The sequence below is a fragment of the Gigantopelta aegis genome, chromosome 10 (assembly GCF_016097555.1).
Source record: "Gigantopelta aegis isolate Gae_Host chromosome 10, Gae_host_genome, whole genome shotgun sequence".
In the NCBI taxonomy this organism is placed as follows: domain Eukaryota; kingdom Metazoa; phylum Mollusca; class Gastropoda; order Neomphalida; family Peltospiridae; genus Gigantopelta; species Gigantopelta aegis.
The window spans coordinates 2,258,999-2,277,391 of NC_054708.1; the positions used below are offsets into that span (position 1 = coordinate 2,258,999).

The 18,393-nt window shown below is 39.9% G+C and overlaps 1 protein-coding gene across 1 annotated transcript in view; it reads left to right on the top strand.

Annotated features, from left to right (window-relative positions):
* LOC121382569 (transforming growth factor beta receptor type 3-like) overlaps positions 1–18,393 on the top strand; it is a 111,119-nt gene that overhangs the window by 80,868 nt on the left and 11,858 nt on the right. The window contains exons 5-10 of the mRNA XM_041512045.1: positions 7,786–7,972; positions 9,855–9,981; positions 12,818–13,010; positions 14,464–14,641; positions 15,562–15,728; positions 17,405–17,554. Coding sequence (XP_041367979.1) covers positions 7,786–7,972; positions 9,855–9,981; positions 12,818–13,010; positions 14,464–14,641; positions 15,562–15,728; positions 17,405–17,554 — 1,002 coding nt within the window. The remainder of the gene's footprint in view (positions 1–7,785; positions 7,973–9,854; positions 9,982–12,817; positions 13,011–14,463; positions 14,642–15,561; positions 15,729–17,404; positions 17,555–18,393) is intronic.

Here is an 18,393-nt window from a genome sequence, read left to right on the forward strand (position 1 = left end):
CTTGTAGGTGTACTGCAGATATCATAGAAGTATGCTACCATCTCGGTGATGACGGTCTTGTGTACTGCAGATATCATAGAAGTATGTTACCAGCTCGGTGATGGCCGTCTTGTAGGTGTACTGCAGATATCATAGAAGTATGCTACCAGCTCGGTGATGGCCGTCTTGTAGGTGTACTGCAGATATCATAGAAGTATGCTACCAGCTCGGTGATGACGGTCTTGTGTACTGCAGATATCATAGAAGTATGTTACCAGCTCGGTGATGGCCGTCTTGTAGGTGTACTGCAGATATCATAGAAGTATGCTACCAGCTCGGTGATGGCCATCTTGTAGGTGTACTGCAGATATCATAGAAGTATGTTACCAGCTCGGTGATGGCCGTCTTGTAGGTGTACTGCAGATATCATAGAAGTATGCTACCAGCTCGGTGATGGCGTCCTGTAGGTGTACTGCAGATATCATAGAAGTATGTTACCAGCTCGGTGATGGCCGTCTTATAGGTGTACTGTAGATATCATAGAAGTATGCTACCAGCTCAGTGATGGCCGTCTTGTAGGTGTACTGTAGATATCATAGAAGTATGCTACCAGCCCGGTGATGACGGTCTTGTGTACTGTAGATATCATAGAAGTATGCTACCAGCTCGGTGATAGCTGTCTTGTAGGTGTACTGCAGATATCATAGAAGTATGCTACCAGCTCGGTGATGGCTGTCTTGTAGGTGTACTGTAGATATCATAGAAGTATGCTACCAGCTGGGTGATGGCCGTCTTGTAGGTGTACTGTAGATAACATATAAGTATGTTACCAGCTCGGTGATAGCCGTCTTGTAGGTGTACTGTAGATATCATAAGTATGCTACCAGCTCGGTGATGACAGTCTTGTAGGTGTACTGCAGATATCATATAAGTATGTTACCAGCTCGGTGATGGCCGTCTTGTAGGTATTATATAAGTATGCTACCAGCTCGGTGATGGCCGTCTTGTAGGTGTACTGCAGATGTCATATAAGTATGCTACCAGCTCGGTGATGGCCGTCTTGTAGGTGTACTGCAGATATCATAGAAGTATGCTACCAGCTGGGTGATGGCCGTCTTGTAGGTGTACTGTAGATATCATATAAGTATGCTACCAGCTCGGTGATGGCCGTCTTGTAGGTGTACTGTAGATATCATATAAGTATGCTACCAGCTCGGTGATGACAGTCTTGTAGGTGTACTGCAGATATCATATAAGTATGTTACCAGCTCGGTGATGGCCGTCTTGTAGGTATTATATAAGTATGCTACCAGCTCGGTGATGGCCGTCTTGTAGGTGTACTGCAGATGTCACATAAGTATGCTACCAGCTCGGTGATGGCCGTCTTGTAGGTGTACTGCAGATGTCACATAAGTATGCTACCAGCTCGGTGATGGCCGTCTTGTAGGTGTACTGCAGATGTCACATAAGTATGCTACCAGCTCGGTGATGGCCGTCTTGTAGGTGTACTGCAGATGTCACATAAGCATGCTACCAGCTCGGTGATGGCCGTCTTGTAGGTGTACTGCAGATGTCACATAAGTATGCTACCAGCTCGGTGATGGCCGTCTTGTAGGTGTACTGCAGATGTCACATAAGTATGCTACCAGCTCGGTGATGGCCGTCTTGTAGGTGTACTGCAGATGTCACAGAAGCATGCTACCAGCTCGGTGATGGCCGTCTTGTAGGTGTACTGCAGATGTCACAGAAGCATGCTACCAGCTCGGTGATGGCCGTCTTGTAGGTGTACTGCAGATGTCACAGAAGTATGTTACCAGCTCGGTGATGGCCGTCTTGTAGGTGTACTGCAGATGTCCTAGAAGTATGCTACCAGCTCGGTGATGGCCGTCTTGTAGGTGTACTGCAGATGTCATATAAGTATGCTACCAGCTCGGTGATAGCCATCTTGTAGGTGTACTGCAGATGTCATATAAGGATGCTACCAGCTCAGTGATGACTGTCTTGTAGGTGTTATGCAGATATCATATAACTATGCTACCAGCTCAGTGAAGCAAACCAGATCTACATGTAGTATGCATGTATTGATGTGAAAAGTATTATTGTAAAATAACCATTGTTGTTGCTTAGAACAACCTTTATGCAGATCGGTTTCTTACTCTAGATGATATTTCACGTATCTATCAATAGCGAGTTGTTTCATATGTGACATGTTCTGTCTTGTCTTTATCTGTGTGTATGCTGCTAGCGGGTTTTGTCTCTCATTTATCTCTCGTCTTTATCTGTGTGTATGCTGCTAGCGGGTTTTCTCTCTCATTTATCTCTCGTCTTTATCTGTGTGTATGCTGCTAGCGGGTTTTGTCTCTCATTGATCTCTTGTCTTTATCTGTGTGTATGCTGCTAGCGGGTTTTGTCTCTCATTTATCTCTCGTCTTTATCTGTGTGTATGCTGCTAGCGGGTTTTCTCTCTCATTGATCTCTCGTCTTTATCTCTGTGTATGCTGCTAGCGGGTTTTGTCTCTCATTTATCTCTCGTCTTTATCTGTGTGTACCGGCCTCGGTGGCGACGTGGTTAGCCATCGGTCTTCAGGCTGGTAGGTACTGGGTTCGGATCCCAGTTGAGGCATGGGTTTTTTAATCCAGATACCGACTCCAAACCCTGAGTGAGTGCTCCGCATGGCTCAATGGGTAGGTGTAAACCACTTGCACCAACCAGTGATCCATAACTGGTTCAACAAAGGGCATGAATGAATACAAGTTGAATACACGTGGGCAGAGTTAAAGTTTGTTTTGTTTAATGACACCACTAGAATACTTTGATTTATTAATCATTAACTATTGAATTGGACCGGCCTCGGTGGCTTCGTGGTTAGGCCATCGGTCTACAGGCTGGTAGGTACTGTGTTCGGATCCCAGTCGAGGCATGGGATTTTTAATCCAGATACCGACTCCAAACCCTGAATGAATGCTCCGCAAGGCTCAGTGGATAGGTGTAAACCACTTGCACCGACCAGTGATCCATAACTGGTTCAACAAAGGCCATGGTTTGTGCTATCCTGCCTGTGGGAAGTGCAAATAAAAGATCCCTTGCTGCCTGTCATAAAAGAGTAGCCTATGTGGCGACAGCGGGTTTCCTCTAAAAAAATCTGTGTGGTCCTTAACCATATGTCTGACGCCATATAACCGTAGATAAAATGTGTTGAGTGCGTCGTTAAATAAAACATTTCTTTCTTTCTTTATCTGTGTGTATGCTGCTAGCGGGTTTTGTCTCATTTATGTCTTGTCTTTATCTGTGTGTATGCTGCTAGCGGGTTTTCTCTCTCATTGATCTCTCGTCTTTATCTGTGTGTATGCTGCTAGCGGGTTTTCTCTCATTTATCTCTCGTCTTTATCTGTGTATATGCTGCTAGCGGGTTTTCTCTCTCATTGATCTCTCGTCTTTATCTGTGTGTATGCTGCTAGCAGGTTTTGTCTCTCATTTATCTCTCGTCTTTATCTGTGTGTATGCTGCTAGCGGGTTTTCTCTCTCATTGATCTCTCGTCTTTATCTGTCTTTATCTGTGTGTATGCTGCTAGCGGGTTTTGTGTCATTTATCTCTCGTCTTTATCTGTGTGTATGCTGCTAGCGGGTTTTGTCTCTCATTTATCTCTCGTCTTTATCTGTGTGTATGCTGCTAGCGGGTTTTGTCTCATTGATCTCTCGTCTTTATTTGTGTGTATGCTGCTACCGGGTTTTTTCTCTCATTGATCTCTCGTCTTTATCTGTGTGTATGCTGGTAGCGGGTTTTCTCTCTCATTGATCTCTTGTCTTTATCTGTGTGTATGCTGGTAGCGGGTTTTCTCTCTCATTTATCTCTCGTCTTTATCTGTGTGTATGCTGCTAGCGTGTTTTGTCTCTCATTTATCTCTCGTCTTTATCTGTGTGTATGCTGCTAGCGGGTTTTCTCTCATTTATCTCTCGTCTTTATCTGTGTGTATGCTGCTAGCGGGTTTTCTCTCTCATTGATCTCTCGTCTTTATCTGTGTGTATGCTGGTAGCGGGTTTTCTCTCTCATTTATCTCTCGTCTTTATCTGTGTGTATGCTGCTAGCGGGTTTTCTCTCATTTATCTCTCGTCTTTATCTACAGTGTGTATGCTGGTAGCGGGTTTTGTCTCTCATTTATCTCTCGTCTTTATCTGTATGTATGCTGCTAGCGGGTTTTCTCTCTCATTTATCTCTCGTCTTTATCTGTGTGTATGCTGCTAGCGGGTTTTCTCTCATTTATCTCTCGTCTTTATCTGTGTGTATGCTGCTAGCGGGTTTTCTCTCTCATTGATCTCTCGTCTTTATCTGTGTGTATGCTGGTAGCGGGTTTTCTCTCTCATTGATCTCTCGTCTTTATCTGTGTGTATGCTGCTAGCGGGTTTTCTCTCTCATTGATCTCTCGTCTTTATCTGTGTGTATGCTGGTAGCGGGTTTTCTCTCTCATTTATCTCTCGTCTTTATCTGTGTGTATGCTGCTAGCGGGTTTTCTCTCATTTATCTCTCGTCTTTATCTGTGTGTATGCTGCTAGCGGGTTTTGTCTCTCATTTATCTCTCGTCTTTATCTGTGTGTATGCTGCTAGCGGGTTTTCTCTCTCATTTATCTCTCGTCTTTATCTGTGTGTATGCTGCTAGCGGGTTTTGTCTCATTTATCTCTCGTCTTTATCTGTGTGTATGCTGCTAGCGGGTTTTGTCTCATTTATCTCTCGTCTTTATCTGTGTGTATGCTGCTAGCGGGTTTTGTCTCATTTATCTCTCGTCTTTATCTGTGTGTATGCTGCTAGCGGGTTTTCTCTCTCATTGATCTCTCGTCTTTATCTGTGTGTATGCTGGTAGCGGGTTTTGTGTCATTTATCTCTCGTCTTTATCTGTGTGTATGCTGGTAGCGGGTTTTCTCTCATTTATCTCTCGTCTTTATCTGTGTGTATGCTGCTAGCGGGTTTTCTCTCTCATTTATCTCTCGTCTTTATCTGTGTGTATGCTGCTAGCGGGTTTTGTCTCATTTATCTCTCGTCTTTATCTGTGTGTATGCTGCTAGCGGGTTTTGTCTCATTTATCTCTCGTCTTTATCTGTGTATATGCTGCTAGCGGGTTTTGTCTCATTTATCTCTCGTCTTTATCTGTGTGTATGCTGCTAGCGGGTTTTCTCTCATTTATCTCTCGTCTTTATCTGTGTGTATGCTGCTAGCGGGTTTTCTCTCTCATTGATCTCTCGTCTTTATCTGTGTGTATGCTGGTAGCGGGTTTTGTCTCTCATTGATCTCTCGTCTCGTCTGTATCTGTGTGTATGCTGCTAGCGGGTTTTCTCTCTCATTGATCTCTCGTCTTTATCTGTGTGTATGCTGCTAGCGGGTTTTCTCTCTCATTGATCTCTCGTCTTTATCTGTGTGTATGCTGGTAGCGGGTTTTGTGTCATTTATCTCTCAACTTTATCTGTGTGTATGCTGGTAGCGGGTTTTCTCTCATTTATCTCTCGTCTTTATCTGTGTGTATGCTGCTAGCGGGTTTTCTCTCTCATTTATCTCTCGTCTTTATCTGTGTGTATGCTGCTAGCGGGTTTTGTCTCATTTATCTCTCGTCTTTATCTGTGTGTATGCTGCTAGCGGGTTTTGTCTCATTTATCTCTCGTCTTTATCTGTGTATATGCTGCTAGCGGGTTTTGTCTCATTTATCTCTCGTCTTTATCTGTGTGTATGCTGCTAGCGGGTTTTCTCTCTCATTGATCTCTCGTCTTTATCTGTGTGTATGCTGGTAGCGGGTTTTGTGTCATTTATCTCTCGTCTTTATCTGTGTGTATGCTGGTAGCGGGTTTTCTCTCATTTATCTCTCGTCTTTATCTGTGTGTATGCTGCTAGCGGGTTTTCTCTCTCATTTATCTCTCGTCTTTATCTGTGTGTATGCTGCTAGCGGGTTTTGTCTCATTTATCTCTCGTCTTTATCTGTGTGTGTGCTGCTAGCGGGTTTTGTCTCATTTATCTCTCGTCTTTATCTGTGTATATGCTGCTAGCGGGTTTTGTCTCATTTATCTCTCGTCTTTATCTGTGTGTATGCTGCTAGCGGGTTTTCTCTCATTTATCTCTCGTCTTTATCTGTGTGTATGCTGCTAGCGGGTTTTCTCTCTCATTGATCTCTCGTCTTTATCTGTGTGTATGCTGGTAGCGGGTTTTGTGTCATTTATCTCTCGTCTTTATCTGTGTGTATGCTGGTAGCGGGTTTTCTCTCATTTATCTCTCGTCTTTATCTGTGTGTATGCTGCTAGTGGGTTTTCTTTCTCATTTATCTCTCGTCTTTATCTGTGTGTATGCTGCTAGCGGGTTTTCTCTCTCATTTATCTCTCGTCTTTATCTGTGTGTATGCTGGTAGCAGGTTTTCTCTCTCATTTATCTCTCGTCTTTATCTGTGTGTATGCTGGTAGCGGGTTTTCTCTCTCATTGATCTCTCGTCTTTATCTGTGTGTATGCTGCTAGCGGGTTTTCTCTCTCATTGATCTCTCGTCTTTATCTGTGTGTATGCTGCTAGTGGGTTTTCTTTCTCATTTATCTCTCGTCTTTATCTGTGTGTATGCTGCTAGCAGGTTTTCTCTCTCATTTATCTCTCGTCTTTATTATCTGTGTGTATGCTGGTAGCGGGTTTTCTCTCATTTATCTCTCGTCTTTATCTGTGTGTATGCTGGTAGCGGGTTTTCTCTCTCATTGATCTCTCGTCTTTATCTGTGTGTATGCTGCTAGCGGGTTTTCTCTCTAGTTGATCTCTCGTCTTTATCTGTGTGTATGCTGCTAGCGGGTTTTCTCTCTCATTTATGGGGCGGGACGTAGCCTAGTGGTACAGCGCTCGCTTGATGTGAGGTCGGTGTGGGATCGATCCCCGTCATTGGACCCATTTGGCTATTTCTCGTTCCAGCCAGTGCACCACGACTGGTGTATCAAAGGCCGTGGTATGTACTACCTGTCTGTGGGATGGTGCATATAAAAGATCCCTTGCTGCTAATCGGAAAGAGTAGCCCATGAAGTGGCGACAACGGGTTTCCTCTCTCAATATCTGTGTGGTCCTTAACCATATGTCTGATGCCATATAACCGTAAATAAAATGTATTGAGTGCGTCATTAAATAAAACATGCCTTTCTTTGTCTCTCATTTGACCAAGTGTGCTATTTATAGGATATTAAACAAGCTTCCGTTTCGTATCATGTTTATGTTCCAAGTGAAATAATTTTCAGTTGTCACAAGCTTTATTATCCTATTTATTGCCCGTAATTGATCTTAATTTATATAACTCAACTTGTTTGATTGATGTTCCTGTAAGGTTGTTAAAGTTAAAAAGTTGAAGTTTGTTTTGTTTAATGACACCACTAGAGCACATTGTTTTATTAATCATCGGCTATTGGATGTCAGACATATGGTAATTTTGACGCATAGTCAATTAGTAGCAAGGGATCTTTTGTATGCACTACCCAACAGATAGGATAGCACATACCACAGCCTTTGATGTGCCAGTCGTGGTACACTGGCTGGAATGAGAAATAGCTGAATGGGCCCACTGGCGGGGATCGTGTTAAGGAGGGTCGTTGTGGGTGGGGGTGCGGGTGGGTGGTTGTGGGTGGGGATGCAGGTGGGTGGTTGTGGGTGGGGGTGCAGGTGGGTGGTTGTGGGTGGCGGTGCAGGTGGGTGGTTGGAGGCATTAAAGCACTCCTTTTATTTTCTCTTATTTTTAATTTAAGCCTATTTAAGCCTATTCTTAATATCTTATTCCTGTCAGTTGATTTATTCCATTTGTTTGCCTACAGATACCCAAACAGTCAACAATTCGGTTTAAGAAAAGCAGAATACGAAAACAGTTCAAAGGTCGAACAGTGTCCATGCCAAGCAGCCAGAATGTGGAATTCCTCGCAAAGTGGGTTCGGAAGAAATTCAAGGCCCTGACATCTTATAGTGAAGTGACGGGAACAAGTATTGTCTTTCAAGTGGGGTCAGGTGAGAAATCAACAAACGTGTCATCTACATTGATAAATAAGTGACAGGCTCCAGTGTTGTCTTTTAAGGGGGTCAGGTGAGAAATCAACAAATGTGAATTTACATTGATAAATAAGTGATAGACACCAGTGTTGTCTTTCAAGTGGGGTCAGGTGAGAAATCAACAAATTTTAATCTACATTGATAAATGTTTGATATTTCTCACCCATGTCCAGAGAGAATGAATTACAACATGGATTACATGGGTTTTAAATTCTGTTGTAAATTCTGAAAGGCACACTGACACCCATAAGTCTCTAACACTGTCAAACTGCCGTCTGTATCATATCGTCATTGATAATCACTTGTTTTAGAATCAGTGCAGTGAGAGTTTTCAGTGTCCATACATTAATAAGCTAAACACAAGCAATTGTTAAAATCATTGGTTTATAAAGTTTCAAGTTAAAGTTCTAGAGCACATTGATTTATTAATCATCGGCTATTGAATGTCAAACATTCGGTCATTTCGATATATAGTCTTAGAGAGGAAACCTGCTACATTTCCCCCATTAGTAGCAAGGGATCTTTTATATGCCAACCCCTGCAATTAAGAAAATGTCCATGGCAAAAAAACATACCATTGAAAAAAAACCTGAATGTAGTTCAAGGCAAAAAAACCTACAGGGATTGATCTTGGACCGACTACTCTAGTACTCATCCAGCGATTGCTTTACCAGTGGGCTACGTCCCACCCTTTCATTGGTTTATTGTAGGCTACCAGTGGGTTACGTCCCACCCTTTCATTGGTTTATTGTAGGCTACCAGTGGGCTACGTCCCACCCTTTCATTGGTTTATTGTAGGCTACCAGTGGGCTACGTCCCACCCTTTCATTGGTTTATTGTAGGCTACCAATGCACTAAATGAAATGATTGCTTTACCAGTGGGCTACGTCCCACCCTTTCATTGGTTTATTGTAGGCTACCAGTGGGTTACGTCCCACCCTTTCATTGGTTTATTGTAGGCTACCAGTGGGCTACGTCCCACCCTTTCATTGGTTTATTGTAGGCTACCAGTGGGTTACGTCCCACCCTTTCATTGGTTTATTGTAGGCTACCAGTGGGCTACGTCCCACCCTTTCATTGGTTTATTGTAGGCTACCAGTGGGCTACGTCCCACCCTTTCATTGGTTTATTGTAGGCTACCAGTGGGCTACGTCCCACCCTTTCATTGGTTTATTGTAGGCTACCAGTGGGCTACGTCCCACCCTTTCATTGGTTTATTGTAGGCTACCCTTTCATTGGTTTATTGTAGGCTACCAGTGGGCTACGTCCCACCCTTTCATTGGTTTATTGTAGGCTACCAGTGGGCTACGTCCCACCCTTTCATTGGTTTATTGTAGGCTACCAGTGGGCTACGTCCCACCCTTTCATTGGTTTATTCTAGGCTACCAGTGGGCTACGTCGCACCCTTTCATTGGTTTATTCTAGGCTACCAGTGGGCTACGTCCCACCCTTTCATTGGTTTATTGTAGGCTACCAGTGGGCTACGTCCCACCCTTTCATTGGTTTATTGTAGGCTACCAATGCACTAAATGAAATGATTGCTTTGCATTATGCAACAACAGAAGTAATGAGCTAAATGATTGGATGGATCCTATCTAATAAAATTAGACATTTTAATAAAAATAACCACGGCTTATTCAGATAGTATGTTCTACTGTACTAAGTGTCATTTTGAATCAGCATTTGTAGGTGTGGAGGTTACAAAGTACCACAGCTTGTTTAGATAATAAGTTCTACATGTACCAAGTGTCGTTTTTGATCAGTATTTGTTACAGTTGAGGTTATGTATTCCATTGTTAGTGAGCTCGTTGTTTGACAGATATGTGTGTTTTGTTGCCAGACCCGTACGCGAGCCGTGAGTGCAATGTGACCGATCTGATGGAGAGTCCGTTTGCGATGACGTCACACATGCAGGCCCAGCCCATCTCCGGGTGTGTCACCACCGGGCGCAAAAACTTCTTTGCCAAGTGAGTACAACCGACATACGTCATATAGTTCGCATAGATGTAATACATCAACTGACTTACATGTCATATAATTTACATTTATGTTATACAACAACAGATATACATGTCATATAATTGACATATGTTATACAACTGATATACGTTATATAATTGACATACATGAAATACGACAACCAACATCCATATATAATTGACCTGTATGTAATAAGAATACTGACATGTTATATAATTGACCTAATTGTAATAAGAATACCGACACATGTTATATAATTGACCTATATGTAATAAGAATACCGACACACGTTATATAATTGACCTATATGTAATAAGAATACCGACATACATGTTATATAATTGACCTATATGTAATAAGAATACCAACATACATGTTATATAATTGACCTATATGTAATAATACCGACATACATGTTATATAATTGACCTATATGTAATAAGAATACCGACATGTTATATAATTGACCTAATTGTAATAAGAATACCGACACACATGTTATATAATTGACCTATATGTAATAAGAATACCGACACACATGTGTAATAAGAATACCGACACACATGTTACATAATTGACCTATATGTAATAAGAATACCAACATACATGTTATATAATTGACCTATATGTAATAAGAATACCGACACACATGTTATATAATTGACCTATATGTAATAAGAATACCAACATACATGTTATATAATTGACCTAATTGTAATAAGAATACTGACATACATGTTATATAATTGACCTATATGTAATAAGAATACTGACACACATGTTATATAATTGACCTATATGTAATAAGAATACCAACACACATGTTATATAATTGACCTATATGTAATAAGAATACCAACATACATGTTATATAATTGACCTAATTGTAATAAGAATACTGACATATATGTCATATAATTGACCAATATGTAATATGACAACCAACATCCATAATTGACATAATATGTAATAGACAAACTGACATACACATCGTATAATTGACATATATGTAATGAGATAACTGACAGACATGTGTCATATAAGAACTGACATGTACCTGTAATGCAAATACTACACATACAAAATATTCCATTTCACACAACTGATTGTCTCATCAAAAGTTGATCATCAATGTTAATGGATGAACGATGATGAATTTCCCACTGATTCTCAACAGTTAACAAGAATCATCCCACAACTGTTACACCTTCCATCTGACACTTGTGCTTTCAACGTGCCGGACAATATCTGTGTGGCTGTGTAATCATGTTTATATCTGTATCTGCAGGCCAGTGTACATCGTGTTATATCTGTATCTGCAGGTCAGTGTACATCGTGTTTGTATCTGTATCTGCAGGCCAGTGTACATCATGTTATATCTGTATCTGCAGGCCAGTGTACATCATGTTATATCTGTATCTGCAGGCCAGTGTACATCATGTTATATCTGTATCTGCAGGCCAGTATACATCTTGTTTGTATCTGTATCTGCAGGCCAGTATACATCGTGTTTGTATCTGTATCTGCAGGCCAGTGTACATCTTGTTTGTATCTGTATCTGCAGGCCAGTGTACATCGTGTTTGTATCTGTATCTGCAGGCCAGTGTACATCGTGTTTGTATCTGTATCTGCAGGCCAGTGTACATCGTGTTTGTATCTGTATCTGCAGGCCAGTGTACATCGTGTTTGTATCTGTATCTGCAGGCCAGTGTACATCGTGTTTGTATCTATCTGCAGGCCAGTGTACATCGTGTTTGTATCTGTATCTGCAGGCCAGTGTACATCGTGTTTGTATCTGTATCTGCAGGCCAGTGTACATCGTGTTTGTATCTGTATCTGCAGGCCAGTGTACATCGTGTTTGTATCTGTATCTGCAGGCCAGTGTACATCGTGTTTGTATCTGTATCTGCAGGCCAGTGTACATCGTGTTTGTATCTGTATCTGCAGGCCAGTGTACATCGTGTTTGTATCTATCTGCAGGCCAGTGTACATCATGTTTGTATCTGTATCTGTATCTGCAGGCCTGTGTACATCGTGTTTGTATCTGTATCTGCAGGCCAGTGTACATCGTGTTTGTATCTGTATCTGCAGGCCAGTGTACATCGTGTTTGTATCTGTATCTGCAGGCCAGTGTACATCGTGTTTGTATCTGTATCTGCAGGCCAGTGTACATCGTGTTTGTATCTGTATCTGCAGGCCAGTGTACATCGTGTTTGTATCTGTATCTGCAGGCCAGTGTACATCATGTTATATCTGTATCTGCAGGCCAGTGTACATCGTGTTTATATCTGTATCTGCAGGCCAGTGTACATCATGTTTATATCTGTATCTGCAAGCCAGTGTACATCGTGTTTGTATCTGTATCTGCAGGCCAGTGTACATTATGTTTATATCTGTATCTGCAAGCCAGTGTACATCGTGTTTGTATCTGTATCTGCAGGCCAGTGTACATCGTGTTTGTATCTGTATCTGCAGGCCAGTGTACATCATGTTTATATCTGTATCTGCAAGCCAGTGTACATCGTGTTTATATCTTTCTGGAGGCCAGTGTACATCGTGTTTATATCTGTATCTGCAGGCCAGTGTACATCGTGTTTGTATCTGTATCTGCAGGCCAGTGTACATCGTGTTTGTATCTGTATCTGCAAGTCAGTGTACATCGTGTTTGTATCTGTATCTGCAGGCCAGTGTACATCGTGTTTGTATCTGTATCTGCAGGCCAGTGTACATCGTGTTTGTATCTGTATCTGCAGGCCAGTGTACATCGTGTTTGTATCTGTATCTGCAGGCCAGTGTACATCGTGTTTGTATCTGTATCTGCAGGCCAGTGTATATCATCGAGATGCTGAGAGAACCGTCGGACTCTGTGCATGATAAACCTGTCACCGTGGAACTGGAGGTGACCTCGGCAACCAATGAGCCAATAGACAAAGACTTCTACCTGATCATCAAGTCGCCCTCCGACCTCAAGTGGGATCTCCGCAGTCGCAAAGTTCAAGGCTGGATCGATATTGTCGTAAGTTTCTCCTCCACAATCAGGTGTGTGTCAGTCAGTCAGGGATGTTTGGTGTTTTATTCTCTATAAACATAAGGCTGGATGGATATTGTGGCTTTATCAATCAATCACTCAGGGATGTGGATGTTTCATTGTTTCGCCTGTATGAAGTAAAAAAGATGAGATATAGGTATTATTTTTTCAAAAGTGGCAATAGTGTCAACCCTTGCATTAAAGATATCACGTTTAGATAGTTTCTCACAAACTGAATCCTGGGTCAGTGAAGCTTGGTTTGTGATTGCACATAACGGATGCTCATCACAGTGGATTGAAACGGTTTATGGTGAGACATTTAATGCCATAGAATTCTTGTGTATAAAATATATTTCACAAAATAAATTAGATTTCATCTGAAAGGGCTAAAATGACTTGTGTATGATATAAAAGTTTTGTGCTTTGTAGAGTTCACCGATGCCATATAACTGTTATTAAAATGTGTTGAGTGCATTGTTAAATAAAACATTTCCTTCACTTCCTTCCTTGTAGACGTCATTTCAGCTTTTCGTTTTGAATGAATATCGAATCCTTGATTAATAAATGAAGTCATATTTTGGTATAGTATTTTTAAAATTGATTCATAGACACATAATAATGTTCAACACAAATCAGGATGTGTTGGTGATTTAAGTATTAAAAAAAGTAAAGAATCTAACTTCTAAGACATTAGGATCGATCCCCGTCGGTGGGCCCATTGGGCTATTACCTGTGCCAGCCAGAGCCCCACAACTGGTGTGTATGTACCATCCTGTCAGAGATAGTGGATGGGTGCTAATTAAAAACATTAGCCCATAGATTGGTGGCAGCGGGTTTCCTCTCTAATTATCTTTGTGGCCATTAATCTTATGTCCGACACCATAGCCATAAATAAAAATGTGTTTAGTCCTTCCAGGGCTTGTAGAATTCTTTTTAAATTCATTAGCCATGGGATCAGTGATTTAAAAAATTTACTAGCCGCGTTTAAATATTCATTAGCCCTACTTTACTTTAAATTAATACAATTTTACTAAATAATAGTAATAATCAGAAATGTCAACTAAAGAGGGAGATAGAGCTTAAAAACACTTAAGATTGGGGTTTGGGGTTGGGGCAGGATATTCATATTTACAAAATGGACTTAACTGCAACATTTGACCATTTGTTTTTTACTAGCCGTTGGGCATGGCAGTAGTAGTAATTTACTAGCCGTCGGGCATGGCAGTAGTAGTTATTTACTAGCCCAACTTTGAATATCACCAGCCATGGGAGTGGGGCTACCATAATCTAGAAGCCCTGGCATTGTTAAATAAAACATTTCTTCTTTCCTTCCATGTCACTCTATTTCCTCAGTTTCAGATGGATCCCACAAAGATTAATTTGTGTGGATTATACTAGTGAACTAGTTCGTATTTATATTATTGGATTTGCTCGCTTTCAGACGGATGCGGAAGTGGATTTGAAGGGAATCCGCATGCACACGGTGGCTCTGCGTCGAGAAGTCATGGAATCGACAGGCGTTGACTTGATCAACTGGGCGGAATATTACATTGCTCCGGTGGAGTCGTACGCTCGCGTCCCCACCGCAAACAGGATCAAACTTCTACTGTCCACTAACGGTAAGCAGGGGAGAACAAATACAGTTTTAACAGCAGTTCTCGATCAGTAGTAATTGTGGGTCATTTCAAAAATGGACATTAAATTTAGTTAATATACAAATCTGCAACATACAGCTAAAGTCTGTGATGTTTAAAACGGGGAAATGCCGTCAAAAATAACTAGAGCTTGTCTCATTAACCATTACGTGTTAGATGAATGTGTGTTTTTAAAAACTAGGATATGTCGCTTTAAAACTATTACCAACAAAAATCTAATGTTACTGACATTCAATCCACCATTATTGAGATTTAATACCAAGAAACACCTTTGTATTTTGAATAGTTTGGTTCAGAATAGCTTGTGTTCCCTAATTTGTTTCCGTCAGTGTACATTATAAAAACAAGGAAAAGAATATGTTTTAGTCGTCGTTCCCAACAATTGATCATTGCTGTATTCAGTTCATACATAAGTTTTTGTTGTGAGCATTTATGACTGCTTTGACTGATTCTATGTCTATGAAAGTCATTTAACAACACCAACACCAGACTAACACGCATTTTGTGACATGGAGTATTCGTGTAAATTAAACACGGGGTCACTATGGAGACGTAATGAGTTGGTGTGCTGCTGGCTTTTCTTTAATGGGTTTTTATTAATTAAATACGATAATAAGCTTATCTCACTAATACAATTTTATTAATTTAGAGAAAATCAATGAATTCAGCAGTTAAAAATATACATTTGTAACATTATCATATAACTAGCTAAGTAAAAATAGTATCTGATCGAGCATTAACAGGTTTCATCTCTAGATTTGTGGTTGACACCAGATAGTTCATTATTATTGATTGTTTGTTTAAAAAGCATGCAGTCAGAACACATTATTTTATTGTCATCTTTTTCAAATCTTACCAAATAAGTTTAAAACTTTTCATTGCAGACAAGAGAATTGGACTTCCCTCCCCATTCAATTCAGTGAGTTCCAGGGGAAGTAACTCTGGAATTGGCGACAAGCCCAAAGAGATGAAGGACCACATCAAGGAGATAATTCACACTCGCTGTTTTAACGGCCGGATGGAAATATCGATCCCTAAATACCTCTTACAGGTCAGTTGTCAAAGCTAGGAGATAATTCACACTCACTTAATGGCTGGATGGAAATATCCATCCCTAAATACCTCTTACAGGTCAGTTGTCAAAGCTAGGAGATAATTCACACTCTCGCTGTTTTAATGGCCGGATGGAAATACCTCTTACAGGTCAGTTGTCAAAACTAGGAGATAATTCACACTCGCTGTTTTAATGGCAGGATGGAAATATCCATCCTGAAATGCCTCTTACAGGTCAGTTGTCAAAGCTAGGAGATAATTCACACTCTCGCTGTTTTAATGGCCGGATGGAAATACCTCTTACAGGTCAGTTGTCAAAGCTAGGAGATAATTCACACTCTCGCTGTTTTAATGGCCGGATGGAAATACCTCTTACAGGTCAGTTGTCAAAGCTAGGAGATAATTCACACTCGCTGTTTTAATGGTCGGATGGAAATATCCATCCCGAAATACCTCTTACAGGTCAGTTGTCAAAGCTAGATAGAAAATAAATAATGCTTCATAAAGGTGCCTGTCTACAATTAATAAAAGTGAAGTTCTGTATTAACAAATGTAATGACACTGTAATGCTAACAGGTAATATATGAACCGCTACATGTATGTATAGGTGAATTAATAAAAGTGAAGTTCTGTATTAATAAATGTAATGACACTGTAATGCTTACAGGTAATATATGAACCGCTACATGTATGTATAGGTGAATTAATAAAAGTGAAGTTCTGTATTAATAAATGTAATGACACTGTAATGCTTACAGGTAATATATGAACCGCTACATGTATGTATAGGTGAATTAATAAAAGTGAAGTTCTGTATTAACAAATGTAATGACACTGTAATGCTAACAGGTAATATATGAACTGCTACATGTATGTATAGGTTAATTAATAAAAGTGAAGTTCTGTATTAAGAAATGTAATGACACTGTAATGCTTACAGGTAATATATGAACTGCTGCATGTATGTATAGGTTAATTAATAAAAGTGAAGTTCTGTATTAATAAATGTAATGACACTGTAATGCTAACAGATAATATATGAACCGCTGCATGTATGTATAGGTTAATTAATAAAAGTGAAGTTCTGTATTAATAAATGTAATGGTACTGTAATGCTTACAGGTAATATATGAACCGCTACATGTATGTATAGGTTAATTAATAAAAGTGAAGTTCTGTATTAACAAATGTAATGACACTGTAATGCTTACAGGTAATATATGAACCGCTACATGTATGTATAGGTTAATTAATAAAAGTGAAGTTCTGTATTAATAAATGTAATGGTACTGTAATGCTTACAGGTAATATATGAACCGCTATGTATAGGTTTATATTTTCTTTGACATTGCACAATTTTGACTAATGGAAATACCTGTCTGTTATTATTTTATTATTTATTTATATTTTAAAATTTGACAAAAAACAACGTTTGAAAATAGAACCTATGACTAATGTTTGAGCTAGTTTTTTGGTTTAACTGATGAAGTGAAATAATGTTGATTTCATTTGTTATTTGAATAAAATTTTCTGCAGAAAAAAAATCAGTACATATATTAACATAAATATATTTAGAAAAAGAAACTAAGCATGTACATTTGTACTTCAGTTCTACTTAATAAATTACTGAGAAGTTAAGTGAGCAGAAAACTGAACGTGAATTGTTGTTTTCAGCAACTGGGTCTGATCAAGGAGCAGATAACTCTGCTGGACCCGGTGTGTGGGCCGACAGCGAACTCGTCTCATGTGATTCTGCGCACGGCCTTGACCGAATGTCACACCAAGTTCCTGCAGGTGGATGACGATCACGTCTACTCCAATGCTGTGAGTAGAATTGTAAACATATACTCAAACAATGAGAGTAGAATCATAAACATGTAGTCAAACAATGTGAGTAGAATCGTAAACATGTACTCAGACGTGAGTAGAATTGTAAACATGTACTCAAACAATGTGAGTAGAACCATAAACACATACTCAAACAATGTGAGTAGAATCATAAACATGTACTCAAACAATTGAGTAGAACTGTAAACACATACTCAGACAACGTGAGTAGAATTGTTAACGTACTCAAACAATGTGAACAGAATTGTAAACATGTACTCAATGCGAGTAGAATCGAAAATGTATACTCAAACAATGTGAGTACAATAGTAAACATGTACTCAAATAATGTGAGTTGAATTATAAACATATGCTCAATGTATGTAGAATTGTAATGTACTCAGATACTGTGAGTAGACTTGTAAACATGTACCCAAACAATGTGAGTAGAATCGTAAAAATGTACTAAAACAATGTATGTTGAATTGTAAACATACTCTGACAATGTGAGTAGAATTGTAAATATGTACTAAAACACTGAGTAGTAGTTTCATGATGATCATGTGTACTCAAATGCTGTGAGTAAAGTTGTAAACAGGTTTACACAATGATAATGTGTACTCAAATGCTGAGTACAATTGTAAACATTTACACTATGATCACATGTACTCAAATGCTGTGAGTAGAATTGTAAACTTGTTTGTATGACAACCATGTGTTCAAATGCTGTGAGTTGAATTGTAAACACATACTCAAACACTGAGTAGAATTGTAAACATGCCCTCAGATTCTGTGAATAGAATTGTAAACAGTACTCAAACACTGAGTAGAAGTGT